Source organism: Miscanthus floridulus, unplaced genomic scaffold (genome assembly GCF_019320115.1).
Source record: "Miscanthus floridulus cultivar M001 unplaced genomic scaffold, ASM1932011v1 os_1094_4_5, whole genome shotgun sequence".
NCBI classification, from domain to species: domain Eukaryota; kingdom Viridiplantae; phylum Streptophyta; class Magnoliopsida; order Poales; family Poaceae; genus Miscanthus; species Miscanthus floridulus.
In genome coordinates this window covers 42495-61679 of record NW_027097519.1, presented here as the reverse complement: position 1 = coordinate 61679, position 19185 = coordinate 42495, and the positions used below count along the sequence as shown (strand labels likewise).

Sequence of the window (19185 nt, the reverse complement as noted above, 5' to 3'; positions counted from 1 at the left end):
CCTTTGTCAGCTGCGGCCAGTTGCCGGAGCTGCTGCCCTCCTGAGTGATACGCTCGATGATGACCTCTCGTGGACGACGTGCGTCGCGGGTGCGCGAACAGCGTGCGTCGCGCGTGCATGAACGACGAGGAGAGGAACGGCTCGGAGAAGGCGTGCGTGGTGGCGTCTTGACGCCGGAACCGCTGCTACTGTCGTTCTTCTTGGAGCCGTCGCCCTTCCCGACCGGTGAAAGACCACGGGGTCTCGGTGGAGACGCCATGGCGACAGCGAGGTCCCTCGAAAGCTAGCTTTGATGCCACTTGTTAGTCTCGAATTGGCGGCGAACGCCGATGGCGAGGACACGACGCCGGAGATGGAGAAGACAAGACTCAAGTACAAACACAACAAACGCGAACACTTGGTTTTGGTGCTGCCTGAAAGCGCAGCGTTTTCTGTAGTTCTATTTACCTTTTATTAGAATACAAAGAACAGAGTTGTGCTCGCCACAGCACGCACGATACGAGAAGTGTGCGCGTCCATCCCCACGCACCGCGTTCGTCGGCCATGGCTGCATGCCTAGGGGCGTGGCTAAGCGATTCCCATGCCATGATCTCCTACGCGCACGGCCGCCTTAGCCTGGGGCTCACACGCATACAACTGGCTAAAATAGAAAGATGCCATACAATCCTAACTAACCGGCACACACAAGATTACTAACAACCGGCGCCTGCGCTGCTGCCCGTTCGTCCGTCCACGTGCTGACCGCGACGAATTCATTGCCACATGAGGCGGAGGGGAAGTCGTGGCTAGAGTCTGACTTTCGTGCTGCCTTTGCTGCTGCATTGGCAAACGAGGAGCGAGCGCGGGCGCCACGCGCACCCCGCGGTGTGCCCCGAAGGAGGTGCGGCCCGCGAGGCAGTCCGTGGAACGGATGCACAATGTTGCCATCGTCGACACGTGGGTGCCGATGCCGGGCGTGCAAAGCTGATCGACTCTATTCGCTTGGCTTATAAGCCGTATTTTTTCACAAACAATATTTCTCTCACACGATAAATCAATTAATAGTACTTTCAGTTATGGCTTACGAGCCAAGCGAACCGGCTATGGGTCTGAGGTGATCGCCGGAGGGCGAGGGAACGGACGACTGGCTTCGTCTCCTCGTGCGTCACCGCCTCACCGTCGCGGCGCTCAAGAAGCAGACGAGATCGTGGTGAATCCGAGGTAGGCCGTGGGCGCGGCGCGTGGATACATATCCCACCGTGAGACACAGGAACCTGCTGGGATCGGATCCGGACCGAACTACGAGTGCGAGCCCGAGTCGGGGTCCACCAGCGCGTGGTATTGCCGAGTTGGCGTATTGCTGTGGGCCAGGGTCAAAACTGGAATAAAAAAAAAGTGATAACACGACAGCGGTTCCGTCATTCCGCGGCACCAGTGGGAAGCTGCAAAAACGCTGTCCCGGCCGACTCTCCCCGTCGGCGACTCCCCTTCTGCTCACCGACTCTCCCAGCCGGCGAGGGGACAGCACCTTCTCCACTCTTTACCCTGAGCGGCATCGTCTCCCACTTTCTCCACTCTGCATCCGCTCCAGTGCAGATCCATCAGTCCGAAGTCGGGCCTCTGGTTTCTTCTTTAGCTGGTAAGCGACACAAACTCGGTTGTACGGATTGTTCTAGGGTTCAATCTACGATTGGACCTATTCTTTGCTGTGACTGACTCTAAAGCAATGAAATCCGAAACCCTTTGTTGCCCCTATTTCAATAGGTTGGATGATTTGTGTGCTGCGGGACCCACTAATCCGACCTAACCACGCGTAGTTCGATTAGGTGCTTCAGTGCGCGCCGCGCGGTTTTAGAAAAGAATCAGGAGGTTCGTCCGGCCTTGGAGATATCCCCCAGTCTGCTGCGTTTGATGCATCATTTTCTGATGGTAAATTCCGAATTTGTAGTAGTTTTTCTTCAAAAATTCCCATTCATATTTACTTGGAAAAAATAAATCGCCGTTGATAGTTCGATATATGCATCTGCATCTTTATTGTGACTGAGTATAATTCTTTGGCGAGGATAAGGTTGATGTAACCGTTTGGCACGGCCCCGTTCGCATCGCTGAAAAAACAAGCCGAAACACTGTTCCGGTTGATTTGCTGTGAGAGGAAAACACTCTTTCGGCTGAAAAAACAAGCTGCAAAAGACGGATTATAAGAGAAGCGAACATTTTGTTGAACCAATGAAAATGCAAACATAAATGAAATTGAGCTGCGGACGTTACCAGCGGGAATATATTTGAACTAGCTGGCGACCGATGTTGTTTACGTTTGCGTTACTGTAGAAGGAACCAAACAGCATGTAAATGGTTCTTTACCTGCATGTGCAGTATTTTGTCGTCACCCACTCTTGCAGTATGTCGCTGAGTAGATCTTACAACAGCTTACTCTTTAAGGATTGTAACGGCCAGCTGCGTTAGCGCAACTGTCAATTTGTTAGTTTTTATTTATAGAAAATTGTTCTGTCGTCACTACTGTTACAAGTAATCAGCAGTGCAATTATGTCAATACTAACACCCTCCCCTCCCCACATGCACATTACCGTTTCTAATTTCTTTATCCCATGGATTATAAGGTTGACAATTATTTAAGTTGGTTCATGAAAGGCCTTTTCTTTTTGTCAAATCCTCAAAAAACATTCACGTGTTCTGAACAGAAAAAATTTGTACTAGCCCTGTCAATGAATGGCACACCATATGACGTTAGCCATAACTCTTGTTGAATAGGTGGTAACATAGATGTGGTGTGGCAAATTTGCACTCAGTAGTTATTTTATTTTATATGTTTTTGGTGACTTTACTGAGCACCATACATGCTATCTTTTATACAATATACGCATGACCAGTAGGTAGGATGTTTTCCGGAGGATAGCTCTGAAACATTTGCTTTTGAAACGTGCAATTTTTCTAGTCTGTGTTGGTGATGTATCATTACTGAGATAAAGTACGGCTCTCTTGCGCCCAATAAACAGTGTTAATAATGAATTACGTCTTTTTGCCACTAAACTTTACTATAGTGGATACTTATGTTGTGACAGAAACATATAGCTAACTAGTAACAATTTAACTTGTCAGGGCTACTCTCCCTTTAGTGGTTATGGAGCCTCCCAAGAAGCATAAGTCCAGTGGCGTGCCAGTCAAGGAGGAAGTGGAGTCAGAAGATGGAAATGTAAAAGTTGGCAAAAAATCTCTTGCATCCATTTTTCTCATCCTCCTTTCAAATTCACTGCCACATGCTTGAGTTTACCTTTTCTCTCTGCAGATTAAATCTGTGTTTGTATTCTGATGGTGTCAGTTGCCCTCTTTGTAGGATTTGTTAGTCAAGCGCAGAAGGACTGAAGCTTCAGGGTCCACTGTCCAACTACAACAGCAAATTGAAGTCTTTGGCATGGAGAACAAAGCGTCGTCTGGTCTTCCAGTTGAAGATTCTACTGGCAAGGCTCCCATGGACGTGCTCAGTAGTTGTGCAGTACAGAACTCTGGTCAAGCGAATGGTTGCCGTAAGGAGCATGTTTCTGATATATCTTTTCAATTTGATTACGTGTTAAACGACAATTGAAACAATTAGGCTTTATGGGCCTGTTTGGATGTGAGCCCTAGCAAACCAAACCAATATTTTGTCCAAGCCAACAAACATTGGCCACCATTTGCTTCAAGGTCAAACATTGGTGGTGCCAAATAAATTTTGGCCATGCCCAGTGGGGCATCTCTTGGGCAAGTGAAATGGTAGCCTGAGTTTAGCTTGGTCATCTGTAGAGTGCATGGATGATATGTCAGTAGGAGTATGGTTACACTAATTCTTCAATTTTGTGATTATCAATTTTTAAACGGCAATAGCTTTTAAACCGTACATCAGTTTTGGGATCTGTCTGTACTATAGTATTCGTTGCAATTAAATCTACAAAACAAGATCCCACTTGCCTACATTTTGATTAAAAAACATTTATGACATCTGGACCTCACATTTTACACTATAAGTTTCAACGGATTTAAACACGGCCTTACTCTAAACACTCATTCTTCTTCATACATACATTTACCCTGCACACAAATTGGCATGGCCTCAAACCAAACATCGTAGTTTTGGCATTGCCCACGTATTTAGCATTTCCAAATTTTGGTTTGGCTCGCTGGAGTTGCAAACCAAACAGGCCATATTTGCATTAATTTCTTTCATTTTTGAAAGTTGGCCAGGAGCTCTGGCATGCACTTGAGTATATATATGCATCAGTGCTCATGCTTCTTCCTTAACTAGATATCTGAAGCTAGGCTTCCTTTTTTTCATATAAGCTATTGCTTTACTGAAACAGAGGTTGTATAATTGTTTTACTGAAATTCAGAGGTTATGTAGGTAACGAATCGGCAACCTCGAGACTGCTGAAAATATGCAAGGCAATTGGCTGGAAAGAACCATCATATGACTTTGAAGAACAAGGACCTCAACATAGCAAAATGTGAGTTTCCCTACTAACTGATGAATATTAAATTAAATGTTCATGCACTTCCAATATTTATAGCGTGTTGTGCATTATGTCACCAAAAGGCATCAGCCTAATATCCTATGATGCAATATTTATTTGTATATTTTTTTAAAAAAGGTGAATCATACATAATATTCTACACAATATCGTTTATGGTACATTTTAATTTTGAGAGATTATGCCAATGCTGGAATATGATAACGCCAATGTCATGACTAATAAAAATACGCTAACTGCATTAACTCACTACACAAGCGTAACCCCGAACTGGGAAATCAACTGAAGTTCCATGAGTAGAGGCTTACTGCAAGTTTCTGTCTTTTAACACAAGATATAGATTGGCATGTGAGCACTATGAAGCTCTATCCAATCTAGATGGCTGAAAGAACAAACAAAGGTGAGAATAAAGCTGCATTATTCCTAATAAGAATAAAACAACGAAGTCCTCGTTAGTACAGTTTGAGGAATAAGAATATAATTAGTTAAAGAAGTGGATCAAATTTTCTGAATTTTCTAGTTACAGCTGAGAGCGAATAGGTCTCGGGAAATTGTGATAGATTGATATGGGTACAGGGAGTACATTATATAGGCAAGGATCAGGAAGGGTTTATAGAAACACCCAAGGGTTTATAGAAACACCCAATCAACGGTGATCCTTGCCTAATCAATAATCATCTACCATAATCCCTAGAGGTAGCCCAGCCAATAGGCTTGGGCGCCAGGCCCATGGCTAGCCCATAGGTGCCTATTCTAACACGCCCCCGCAGTCGAATCGTCAACCACTCTGCACGTTTAGACTGGACATGAACTCCGTGAAGACTGAAGAAGGCAGCCCTTTGGTGAAGATATCCGCATATTGTGAAGAAGTGGGAACATGCAGAACACGAAGATCACCAATGGCGACTCGCTCCCAGACGAAGTGAAGATCAATCTCAATGTGCTTGGTTCGCTGATGCTGTATCGGGTTGGAGGTCATGTAGACGGCACTGATGTTGTCACAATACACCAGTGTGGCGCGCCGGAGAGGGGCATGCAGCTCTAGAAGAAGCTGGCGCAGCCAGGTGGCCTCAGCAACTCCATTGGCCACCGCGCGATACTCGGCTTCAGCACTGGATCTTGACACTGTTCTGGCGCTTGGAGGATTAGGAGACAAGATTGTCGCCAAAAAACACAGCATAGCCCGAGGTGGACTTGCGGGTGTCTGGACAACCAGCCCAATCAGCGTCGATGTAGATGACAAGATCAGCCGAAGTAGACGGTCACAGCAGGAGACCAAGGTAGAGAGTGCCTCGAACATAGCGCAGAATTCGCTTCAGAGCTGCAAGGTGAGGCTCACGAGGGTCGTGCATATGAAGACAGACTTGCTGCATAGCATATGCAATATCCGGCCGGGTGAACGTTAGGTACTGTAAGGCTCCAGCGAGGCTGCGAAAGTCTGAAGGGTCAGAGACAGGGGTGCCATCTGCTGCAGCAATCTTCGGATTGGTGTCAACTAGAGTGGAACACGGCTTACACTCTGCCATCCTGGCGTGATCAAGAATGTCCAGCATATATTGTCGCTGAGAAAGAAGAAGGCCATCACCACTGCGCTGAACATGCATACCGAGGAAGTAATGCAGTTCACCAAGGTCCTTCATAGCGAACTCCCGCTGAAGGGCTGAGATGATCCGCCGAAGAAGGCCGGTTGAGGAGGCTGAGGACGATGTCATCAACATAGAGCAACAGGTAAGCTGTGTCTGATCCGCGCTGGTAAACGAAGAGTGAAGTGTCTGACTTGGCTTCAGCAAACCCAAGGGACAACAAGTGTGTGGCCATGCGACTGTACCAAGCACGAGGGGCCGGCTTGAGGCCATATAGTGACTTCCTCAGGTGACAAACATAATCCGGATGAGCTGGATCTTCGAACCTAGACGGCTGCTGACAATAAACTGTCTCTGTCAGGTTGCCATGAAGAAAGGCGTTCTTGACATCGAGCTGGTGGATGGGCCAGCGGCGAGAGAGAGCTAGGGAGAGCACCGTGCGAACTGTAGCAGGCTTCACCACGGGACTGAATGTCTCATCAAAGTCCACACCAGGCCGCTGGGTAAAGCCGCGGAGAACCCAACGCGCCTTATGCCTTTCGAGGGAGCCATCAGACTGAAACTTGTGCTTGAAGATCCACTTGCCGGTGACGACGTTGGCCCGAGGGGGGCGAGGCACGAGATCCCAAGTGTGATTCTTCAGCAGGGCACTGTGTTCCTCTTCCATTGCAGCTCGCCACATGGGGTCGGCAAGAGCGCTACGGAATGTCTTCGGTATCGGTGACATAGACGTAGCGTGGTACGCAGCAGGCATCCGAAAACCGCTCTTCGAACGTGTGCCCATGGCGTGCTGGTTGGTCACAGGAGGGACAGCAACAGCCCTTTGGGCAGTGGGAGCTCCGCGGCCTGTGCAGGTGCAGCCGGGGCGGCAGTGACAGGAGCAGTTGGAGCAGGCTATGGTCGAGGCCGGCGCGTGTAGTGGTAGGCAAAGGTGCGGTCTGGACGAAGAGGCGAGGGCCCGCGGGGTGCCTGAGGAGGTGACACCGGTGCTGTGGAGCCCGCGGTCGGTGCTGGAGGCGGCGAGCTCGCGCGAAGCGTTGGCAGGATGTACAGCTGGCGAGGTGGAGCGCCTCCAGTCGTGTTGGGCGCGTCCTGAGCCGCGCATGGCGCGCGAGGGGTCCCTGGCGTTCGCAGTGCAGGCGGGATGTAGAGCGCGGGCGCCGGGGGATCAACAGTGTCTGCTGGGGGATCAGTAGCAGCCACCGGAGGCGTCGGGGGTGCCCCAAGCACAGTCTCAGAGGGACCGGCAAGGGCGATGTTGACGTTAGAGGTGCTGGATGGTGTTCCTACAGATAAAAACTTGTGCAACGGTTCAATAGGAGCGGGCACAACATCAGTAGCATCAAGAAATTCAAAGTCCGCCGAAATACTAGGACCATTGCGCTCAGCAAAGGGGAAGGTTGTTTCATCGAAGATGACATGGCGGGAGATGATGACTCTATTGGTGGAGAGGTCAAGGCAGCGGTATCCTTTGTGGTGAGCGGAATAGCCTAGGAAGACACACAAGGCAGACCTAGGAGCGAGTTTATGAGGAGCGGTGGCGGACAGGTTTGGATAACACTTGCAGCCAAAGACTCGTAGGTGATCATACGCCAATGGCATGCCGTACAGGGCAAGATGGGGCGTGGAGAACTGTAGGTCTTGGTGGACAGTATGTTAAGCAGAAGGGTCGCTGTGGAGAGGGCCTCCGCCCAGTAGGAGGGAGGCATAGACGCCTGAAAAAGCAGTGAGCGAACGACATTATTGATGGAGCGAATAATGCGTTCGGCTTTACCATTTTGAGGCGAGGTGTAGGGGCAGGACATACGAAGATGGATGCCCTGGGTGAGGAAGAAGTGACGGGTGCTAGAGTTGTTGAACTCTTTCCCGTTGTCGCACTGGACAGCCTTGACGTGGGCGCCAAATTTGGTGGAGGCGTGGGCGATGAAGTGGGCAAGCGTACTGTAAGTGTCAGATTTGAGTCGCAAAGGAAAAGTCCACAAGTAGTGAGTGCAATCATCAAGTATGACCAAATAGTATTTGTAACCAAAAACACTAACAACTAGAAATGTCCATAAGTCACAATGAATAAGATCAAACTTGCTAGACGCACGAGAGGTGGACGAATGAAAGGGCAGACGAACATGACACCCTAACTGACAAGCATGACATAGATCTGAACAGTCCTGAATGTGACAAGAAACACTAGAGGCAAGCTTCAACAACACCTCATGCGGGGTGACCGAGACGCTGATGCCACAGTGGGGAGGGAGCCTGAGCGACAAAGGAGTGTGCTGGAGGTAGGCGCAGTGGATATAGCGGCCCGGAGCTATTGCACCTGACGATCTCAGTCCGAGATGGAAGAACCTTCACAGAACAACCAGCAGGGTCAAACTCAACAGAACAGTTGTTGTCGATAGTGAATTGGCGCACAGAGATGAGATTCTTAATAAGTTGTGGCGACACAAGAACATTATTAAGACGTAAAGTAGGGGACAACTCTGTGGAGCCAGTGGCAGTAACAGGAAGCATGGAACCATTATCGACAACAATAGATGAAGGAGTAGGATACCGCGGGAATAGAACATGTGAAAGGGAGGAAGACTGAGATGTCATATGTGAAGTAGCACCTGTGTCGAAGTACCACTCGTTGGACGAAGGAGGGGTCAGCGACGTCGTGCTGAAGGTGGAGGCGAGGGTCGTCTGGTCCCAAGAAGGGAGGCCGGCCACAGGATTGTAGTACCCCGAGGCGACCCACTGTCCTGAGCCATCAGAGGCAGTGACGGCAGCAGGCTGCTGATGGGCGACGAGTGCCTGCTGCGTGAAATTAATAAGAGAAAACATGCATAAATTAAGGGTGACGCGTCTCTCGACAGTGGTCCGAATCATCCGATTGACTTGGGTGACCCGCTGGCATAGGAGTTACCTCAATGGCACGAGTGACGGGTTTGGAGATCTCTTACCGGATATGTTTGAGTGGAATACGGGTCTATCATTTATGACATAGTTGGAATAACCCGCATGTGGCATTCCACTGCTCCCTAACCATCTCTCGGTAGTCGCCCGAGACGTTTGATTGGCTTGGGTGACCCGCTGGCATAGGGCTTTCCTATGGAGATAGAGGATGAGATCATCCCCCAAGAAATTAGTTAGGTAGATAAGCCAAGCGGCGAACTTGTATTAAACGGACAAGCTCTTAAATTTCATTATGGCTAAAAATCTTTTTAGCCCTTCTCCCCTTTCTGTATAAAAAGGTTAGTGCGTTTCAACCCTTTCCGTCGTTAAGGCCATAAAGCTCGGGGTGCGAATGAACAAACTCTGATCACGCTGGTGAGCAAAAACACCGTAGCCATAGGGGCATAGGTTTCTTGCAGTCCGACTAGTTTTACTCAGTGCTCATTTTCACAACCCTAGCTTCTCGGTCTCAACGTGAGAGAGGGTCGGGCATGGAGAATGTTTGCCAGGTGGATATACTCTTAGCTATGTACCGACTCTTTTCGTAGCTTAGGCTAAAAAGCCTAGGGTGCAGAAAAAACTCTGATCACGCTAGTGAGCAAAGACGTTGTAGCTGCTAGGGCATAGGTCTCTCATAGTCCAACCAGTTTTACTTAGTGTTCGCTTCCACAAACCTCGCTTCTGGGTCTTAACACAAGAAAGGGTCGAGCATAGAAAATGTCTACCAGATAGATATGCTCTTATTAGCCCTCGAGTGAGGCCTGACCCCCTACTGTTGCTGGGGTCGGGTGTCACTAAAGATCAGAGAGTTGATAGTGAAAACTGATAAGAGAGAGTGTGTGTATATTAAGGGTAAAAGTGACATAGCTGCTCGATGTTCTAGGCATTAATGAAGACTACGTCATCTATGGTCTTGAGCTTTGTAGGCACCTGGTCGAATCACCTCCATGATGACGTACAATCCCTCCCACGACGGAGAGAGCTTGTAGTGGTTCTTGTTGCTCTACATGAGGCAGAGCACCAGGTCCCCGACATTGAAGGTCCGACCCCACACTCGACGACTGTGGTACCAGTGCAATGCTTGCTGGTACTTGGCTGAGTAGAGGAGTGTGATGTTGTGCACTTCATCTAGCTGGTCCATGGCATCCTAGAGGGACGCATCGGCTCCCTATTCGGTGTATGCCCTAAGTCTCAGCGCTCCATAGTCGAGGTCGATCGGAAGGATAGCCTTGGAACCATAGACCATGAAGAATGGTGTGTAGCCAGTGGCTCAGCTGGGGGTTGTCCTTAAGCTCTAGAACACCGTGGGAAGTTCTATGACCCATCGTTCACCAAACTTGTTCAACCGGTTGAAGATTCTAGGCTTAAGGCCTTATAGGACCATGCCATTCTTGTGCTCGACCTAGCCATTTGTGCGGGGTGCGCCAGGGCAGCCCAATCGATGCGGATGTGATATTTATCATAGAATTGGAGGAACTTCTTTTTGGTGAACTATGTGCTGTTGTCTATGATGATGGAGTTCGGGACCCCAAAGCGATGGATGATGTCAAGGAAGAATAGCACGACTTGCTCAAACTTGATCACAGAGATCGGTCGTGCCTCTATCCACTTTGTAAACTTATCTACGGTGACAAGCAAGTGGGTAAAGCCCCTAGGTGTCCTTTGGAGAGGTCCACCTAGATCAAGCCCCTAGACCGTGAATGGCCACATGATGTGGATCATCTAGAGCGCTTGGGGCGGCAGGTGGGTCTATCGAGCGTAGTATTGACACCCTTCACAGGTGCGCACAATATGTTCAACGTCGGCTACCACGGTCGGCTAGTAGAAGCCTTGTCAGAATGTGTTTCTAGCTAGGGTTCTAGGCATAGTATGGTGACCACAGATCCCACCATGGATATCGCATAGCAACTGCTTCCCCTGTTTGATGGAGATGCAGCACTATAGGATCTCAGTGTGGCTTCGCTTGTAGAGTTCTCCATTGATAACGACAAATGACTTGGCGCGACATGCGAGCCGTTGAACCCCTATTTTGTCCATCGGCAGCACCTCATGGAGGAGGTAGTCGAGGTAGGGCATCTTCCAATTGGCTAGAGGGTCAGGCTCTGTCGCTGGATCCTTCTCAAGCTCCATGACTTCGAGCTCGGATGGAGCCGCTAGTCAGCCCCTGAGCCTAGGGTGGGCAGCCCATCACCAGCTTATTCTAGCTCCTCGTAGTAGATCGAGGGCTTATGCTGATTGTTGGTGAAGATGCCCATTAGCACCGGCTCTTGGTCGGACGCTGCTTTTGCTAGCGCGTCGGCTACCTCATTGAGACGCCGTAGGATGCCCTTTAGCTCAAGACCGTCGAACTTGTCCTTAAGCCAGTAGACTTCTTGGTAGTACACAGACATCTTGGTGTTGTGGTAGCTTGACTCCTTCATGATCTAGTCGATGACTAGCTAGGAGTTGCCATGGATGTCAAGGCATCAGATACCCAACTCAATGGCAATGCGCTGGCCATTGATGAGCACCTCATATTCGGCCACATTATTGGAGGAGGGAAAATGGATGCGAACCATGTACCTCATGCATACCCTGAGGGGAGAAATGAAGACCAGCCCCATGTCGGCGCCTTTCTTCATTAGTAATCCAATAAAGTACATCGTCTAGTACTCCTAGTCCACGACTGTTAGCCTCATTTGGACCTCGGTCCACTCTACAATGAAATTAGCTAGCACTTGGGACTTGATGGCCATCCGGGAGGCATACGAAATGCCTTGACCCATCAGCTTGAGTGCCCACTTCATGATTCTTTCTGTGGCATCCTAGTTTTGGATGACCTCGCCGAGGGGGAAGGACATCACGATTGTCACCAGGTGTGACTCGAAGTAGTGGCGTAGCTTCCTCTTGGTGATGAGGACGGTGTACAGGAGCTTCTGGATTTGGGGGTAGCGGGTCCTAGAATCGGATAGGACATCACTAATGAAGTACATAGGATGCTACACTATGAGGGCATGTACCTCTTCTTCTTGCTCTACCACCAGGGCGGTGTTGACCACTTGCATGGTGGCCACATTGTAGAGCAGAAGTTGTTCCCCATTGGTTGGAGGGACTAGGATCAGGGCCTTCATTAGAAACCGCTTGACCGTGTCAAGTGTGTCTAGGGCCTCGGGCGTCCATTCGAAGCGGTCGACCTTCTTTAGGACCTAATAGAGGGGGAGACCTCGTTCGTTGAGGCATGAGATAAAGTAGCTGAGCATGGTGAGGCACCCTATAACTCATTGTACCCCCTTCATGTTCTAAATTGGGCCCATCCTTGTGATGGCCGAGATCTTCTTTGGGTTGGCTTTGATGCCATGCTCAGAGACGATGAAACCCAGCAGCATACCCCTTGTTACCCCAAAAATGCACTTCTCGGGGTTGAGCTTAATGCCATTTGCTCGAAGTCTTGCGAAGGTTTGCCCTAGGTTGGCTATGACCTAGTTAGCCTATTTGGACTTGATCATGATGTCATCCACATAGGCCTCAATGGTTTGCCCGATGAGGTCTCTGAAACACTTGAGCATACAACGCTGGTACATAGCCCCCATGTTTTTTAGACCAAATGACATTGTGACATAGCAAAATGATTCGAATAGGGTGATGAAAGATGTCACGAGCTGGTCAAACTCTTTCATCATGATCTGATGGTACCCAGAGTATGCATCAAGGAAGCAAAGGGTTTCGCACCCTGAGGTTGAGTCGACTACTTGGTCTATGTGTGGTAAAGGAAACCGATCCTTTGGACATGCTTTGCTGAGACCTATGTAGTCAACACACATTCTCCATTTCCCACTCTTCTTTCATACAAGAACGGGATTAGCTAACCACTCAGGGTGGCAAACTTCCTTGATGAACCCGGCTGCCAAAAGTTTCGCAATCTCCTCACCGATGGCCCTGCACATCCCCTCGTCGAAGCAACACAAGCGCTGCTTCACCGGCTTAGAGCCTGGCCTGATCTTCAAGGCATCCTTGGTGAATTCTCTTGGAATACCTGGCATGTCTGAGGGTTTCCACGCAAAGATGTCTCTATTGGCGTGGAGAAAGTCGACAAGCGCGCTTTCCTATTCAGAGGAAATCGTGGTGCCAATGCACACCACTTTGCCCTTGGAGACATTGGGGTCTATGAGGACCTCCTTGGCACCCTCTATAGGCTCAAAAGACCCAGCCGACCGCTTAGGGTTGGGTGCTTCTTCAGTGACCTCCTTCCTAATGGTTGTGAGCTCTTTGGAGGCGATGATTGAAACGGTGTGTTCGCATCACTTGACCTCGCACTAGTAGGCAGGTTGGAAGAAGGTGCCGTTGGTGACCCCGCATGGTCCTAGCATCTTCAGCTTTAGATAGGTGTAGTTGGGGATGGCCATGAACTTCATGTAGCATGGATGTCCTAGGATGGCGTGGTAGGTTTCGTGGAACCCAACCACCTCAAAGGTAAGGGTCTCCATCCTATAATTGGTCAGATCCCTAAAGGTGACGGGAAGATCGATCTACCCAAGTGACATGGCCTGCTTTCCAGGTAGGATGCCATGGAAAGGTGCTCCGGTCGATCGGATGCACGATCGGTCGATGCCCATGGCGTCGAGTGTTTCTACATATATGATGTTGAGGCCGCTGCCTCCATCCATCAGTATCTTGGTGAGCCACTTTGTGCCAATGATCGGGTTGATCACGAGTAGATATCGTCCTAGCTATGGAACGCATTCTAGGTGGTCGGTCTGATTAAAGGTTATGGCGGACTCTAACCATCGAAGGAAGCTAGGCATGGTCGGCTCGGTCGTATAGACCTCGTAGTGCACAAGCTTTGGTGGCACTTGGAGTCATAGGCCACCAACCCTCTGAAGATCATAAGGCAGCCATCCAGCATCAAAAAGCCATCGTCCTTCTCCTCAGCATTGACTATGGTCGGCTTGGGGTCCTCCCTATGCCCCCCTTGTTGGAGCCTCCAGACAAGAACCGCTTCATGAGGCCATAGTCCTTGTAGAGATGCTTGACAGGGAAGGCATGGTTCGGGCATGGGCCTTCGAGTAGCTTCTCAAAGTGGTTTAGGGTACCCTTGGTGGGCTTCTGACCCCCTTTACGATTGACGGTGGCCATGAGCAAGCCCTTGCGCCATTGCTTGTTCTTCTTCTTGCTGGGACAGTTGGAGGCGCCTTCACCGGTGTCCTTGTCCTGCTTTGCCTTGCCCTTGAGGCGGTCGAAGATCGCTCCGACCACCTCCTCACCAAAGGTGTGGCTAGTGGCGATGTCAAGGAGCTCCTTGGTGGTTCATAGGACATTACATCCTAGCTTATAAACTAGGGACTCGCAGGTGGTCCTAGATAGGAAAGCTCCTATGACATCGACGTCGGTGACATTAGGTAGCTCATTGCACTACCAGAAGAAGCACCGGATGTACCCACAAAGGGTTTCCCCAACCTTCTATCGGTAGTTTTTGAGATCCCACGGGTTCCTAGGATGCTTGTATGTGCCCTAGAAGTTTCCCACAAAGATCTCTTTCAGGTCCGCCCAACTTTGGATTTTGTTGGATGGAAGGTGCTCCAACCATGTTCGTGCCGAATCGGCCATGAACAATGGAAGGTTGCGAACAATAAAATCATCATTATCTATTCCACTGGCTTGGTAAGCAAGCCAATAATCCTTGAGCCATAGTCTAGGGTTTGTTTCCTTAGAGTACTTTGGGATATTGGTCGGCGGTTAGTACCACGGTGGAAAGGTGGCATTGAGGATGCTTTAGTCCTCGCCACTGTCGTAGAGTCTGCCACAATGAGGGTGGTAGCCATGGCTAGCCCCCTCCCTCGCATCACCATGGGTACATCTATGGGCATCGAGAGTGTCATGCACGTCATGGTGGTGGTCGAGATGCTCATGCACTAGGACCATGGTGCATGGCCTGCTGCCTTACGGTGCCTGGTGGACTGACGCATCCTTGTTGGGTCGCTCTAAGGGCATGTGCTGTCTGGCATCGAGCTCACATTATCGGGACAGTGAGCTCTTAGCCTGCTGTGCTGCTGTACGCTTGAGTAGCATGTGAATCTCATGGTGGGCCTGACGGTCCTCAGGCATCGTGGGCCTCGAAAGCCCTCAGAGCAAGGCCACCGCAGTAGTGATTTTTTGGCTTGCCTATGTGAAGTGTGGGAGGGCTTCATCATCCTCCATGATACTTTAGTTCTAGTCACAGGCATGGCGCGTGCGTGCCCACTGTCTCCATGGCGCTCGATCTCTTAATTGAGCTCCACGCGTTCCTTCTCAAACTAGAGTCACCCTTCCTCGAGCTCTTAGTGTCAGGCCTTCAACTACTCCATCCGTAGGCAAGGTGGGGCCCCCACATCCCCCTTGACCTCATCATCGAGGTTGTTTGTTGGGGTAGCTTCTCTCTTGTGGATGCTTTCAATGTGTCCCTTGGGGGTACCTGCCATGAAACACTCAAGAAAGGGGTGATGGCTCCCCTTGCTAGAGTCAGAGCTAGAGGGCAACTTTGATTCTTCTATGAGGAGGTCATGGAAAGACTCCATGACATATTCGGTCATCCCCATGAACTCATCATTCATAGGGAATTTAGGAGCGCGTTGCGCCACAAGGTGGCCAATGGTCTTTGTGGCATTACGCACACCGAGCGGGAGCATCGTTGGGGCGCTCTAGATGAGGTATTCTAGGAAGAGCGGCTCTCCTCTAGCAAGCTATTCCATGACGTTGGTGAACAAGAAGGTGAGGTGGCGTAGGTCCTCCTGAGACGATCAGGGTCCTAGGAAGACGATGAGCTGGTGCTCTAACCTCTCGTATTCAAAGCCAAGGAGTTGGTCACTCCTGGAGGCATAGGCCTTCGGTGCATGCAGCTATAGTTCCTCAAGCGCCTTAGCAATCGTGTCGAGGCTGGCGGGGTGGAGAGGTTGGACGATGGTGGGAGCTAGTGCCAACTCTCCCTCCATCATGATGATGAAGTCCAGGTCCCTGAAGCGCACTTGTGTGCTTGTGATCCAGCTGACATTGTGACTAGCCATTCAAGGCCTGGTGTGGATGTCAAGACGCACAAAAGGCCCCTACTTGGCACGCCAACTGTCGGTGCTTCGAGTTACCACCAATGAGTAAATTTCTAGTATTACGCGTCTAGCTAAGATGGTGTGCTTAGAGGACACGAGATTTATACTTGTCGGGTTCATAAACCCAAGATCCCTCATGGACCTGCTTCCTAGCAAAGGCTTGGCCCAGCATACAATGTTGCGAACGACGCGCAACTCCTAGGCCAGCCCAAAAACCATCTCTCTTACTAGATGGCTTGGCCAAGGAGGAACAGCGCTCGCTTTCGGCTGTAGCCCGCGCTCTCCGACCGAAAGGCCTCATTTCTGACTCTGGCCCACCTCTCTGACTGGAAGTCCTAACCAAGGAGGAACAACGCTTGCTTCTAGCTCTAACCCGCTTCTCCAACCAAAAGGCCTGGCCAACGCTGCTTCTGACTCTAACCCGCGTCTCCGACCAGGGATGCACCGAACATCTGCTTACATCTCTTCGCCGACCAGGACCAACCGACTGGGGATGCCTGCTTGGTGAGGACCTAGGAAATGAGTGGAGCAAGTAAAGGCAGGGCGCTCAAGTCAACCGCAGTACCAAGGACCATACCCTGTATACCTACAGCACAGTACCAATAGGGCATGTTAGAAGGATGCCCTGTCACCTTCTAGGCATGTTAAAGCCCTAGTAGTGTTGTGAGCATCGATGTTTGCCCTACAGTGTTGTGGGCGCCCTCAACTCCCATACTAGGCGAATAGGGTAACCCCCCCCCCCCCCACATGCCTCTAGGCATCAATAGTATGGTAGGTGCCAGCATCTGGCATACCAGAAGAAGATGATGGAACCTCCCACATGCATCTAACATTAATAGTGTTATGGGAGCCTACAATTATCTTGTACCTGATGGCATGGGGAACAAGACTTAGTAGCATACGTACTCTCTCTCAAAAAGTGGATTGATTTTGAGAGAACTCCATGGACTCTCGAACGATTCGAACAACAAATGATCAATTCACCCTATGCTAGCTTTATACACTCTAAAGCTACACAGAGCATATGCTCGAATACTTAGTGCACGTAGGAGCTCCCGTCACTCTCGGCCCTTCGGTCCGGAGTCCGACCGGGCATCTTGCACCCCCATATTTCTCCCTCTCATTTGTAATGCCACAACAAACTTCGAGCACCTAGGCTCAGGAATAAAGTCACTGACTGAGTCAAACTAGATGTAGGGCATGTTGCCTAAACCAGAATAAATTCTATGTCATTGAGTGCTAGGCCATATCCAATCACAACGTACGACAAAACTATAAATATTTATGTGTTGGTCACTTTCTGCACCGACAATACTGGTTCGGGCAGAATGTCCCTACGTCTAGTTCATCGCTGCTGCTCGTGTTACTAGCACTAAAAGTATGCAATTGGGGTTACAAATGGGCGAGAGAGGGACAGATCCTAAGTCTCTAATGGAAGGAATGAATGGGTGATGAGAGCTTAGTTGTTGCTCAATCGTGTGCTTGTGTTGTGTTCCGATCGGTTCGAGGTTCGATGGGTTCATGATAGTTTGATCGAATCTGGCCTGAATTGATCCCCTTCATGGGGTGACCTGCTTTCCCTTTTATAGGCCAAGGGAAAGCATAGGTTACAGCAAAGGAAAGGAGAAGAACAAGAGGGAGAGGAAGTCCTTTAGGATCGCTAGGTCCTTCTTATCCTTCATGCGGGTCCTACTGACCCTATAAATATTAATAGGGATGGCTCCACATCATGGCCCTATGCGTCACTTGTGCCATGCGTAGGCGATGTCTACCGGTCATGGTGCTCCACTCCATCTTGGTGGACGTTGTAGTGAACTGACGTGCCTATCAGTGTTCGTACGAGTGTTAGGCAGAACAGCACTAGTATGCTCGACGTTGTTTCTGATGTGAATCCTCGGGTATGGCCTGTCATGGCTACGGGTTACATCAGGGCATGCCAATCTCTTCCCTAGTGTTAGAGTTTTGACCTAGGCCCATACGCCTGGACCTAGAGTGGTTGGCGGTGGTATAGGACCCCGTCGGGTGAGATAGAGCCTACACCCGAGGGGTCAGGCGAGATGGAGCCCGAGACCTTAGGGTCAGGCGAGGTAGAGTCTGTGGCCTTAGGGTTAGGTGAGGCGAAGCCTGCAACCTTAGGGTCAAGCGAGGCAGAACCCACAGCCTTGGGGTCGGGCGAGGTGGAGCCCACGGCCTCAATGTCAGGCGAGGTAGAGCCTGCCGCTAGAGGTTAGGCGAGACAGAGCCCGTGGCCTCAGGTCGAGTGAGGCAGAGCCCGCCCCTAGAGGTTGGTCGAGGTAGAGCCTACAAGCTTGGGGTCAGGTGAGGCAAAACTCGTGGCCTCGGGGTTGGGCGAGACGGAGCCCACGGCCTCAGTGTCAGGCAAGGCGGAGCCCGCCCCCAAAGGTTGGGTGAGATGGAGCCCGCAACCTTGGGGTTGGATGAGGCAGAGCCCATGGCCTCGGTGTTGGGCAAGGTAGAGCCCACCCCTAGGGGCTCCCCAGAGGTTGGTCAAGGCGATGCCCATGCACCTGGGGGTCGGTTGGAGCCATAGTTGTGCTCTTAACTGCTTAGATAAACAAATGTTGATGACTATTAGCCCCTCCTCTTCGGGTACCCTAGTATTGGTCCTCGACACTTATCGGTGAGACACGCCTCATAGACCTGCTCCACTTGATCAAGTAGAGGCAGGCCATGAACTAGTCCTTCATGCCCCATCTTGCGTAGTGCGGCCAAGTGGATGTGGCTGAACCGAGCATGCCATGTCCAGGCATCGTCGTCGGTGCACATAGCTAGGTAGACTGGTCATGCGATGGGGATGTTGAGCACGTATAGCTACCCTAGGCTTCGAGCAATCTTCATAAGCAACCACCTCTCCTCATCCCCGATGCACATCACATCGTGCTCCACCAGCACCTGGTACCCGCTTTCATCGAGCTAGCCAATGGAGATGATATTGGCAGTGAGGTGCGGAAGATAGTAGACGTTGGGGAGTGATTGATGCTCGCCATTCTTGCAGGAGAAGAGCACAGTGTTGATCCCCTCGATCTATGCAATGGAGCCATCCCTGAACCGCCTGGATCCGATGACTTCGGTGTCGAGGTCGGTAAAGGCTAC

The 19185-nt window shown here is 50.3% G+C and overlaps 1 protein-coding gene across 1 annotated transcript; it reads left to right on the top strand.

Moving 5' to 3' along the window:
• Positions 1-1385: 1385 nt before the first annotated feature.
• On the top strand, positions 1386-4486 carry LOC136533681 (uncharacterized). The gene is made up of 4 exons (XM_066526222.1): positions 1386-1618; positions 3097-3190; positions 3332-3521; positions 4373-4486. Exons 2-4 carry the CDS (start codon positions 3119-3121, stop codon positions 4477-4479), a joined length of 369 nt encoding a protein of 122 aa, XP_066382319.1. The 5' UTR covers positions 1386-1618; positions 3097-3118; the 3' UTR covers positions 4480-4486.
• The last annotated feature ends 14699 nt before the right edge of the window (positions 4487-19185 follow it).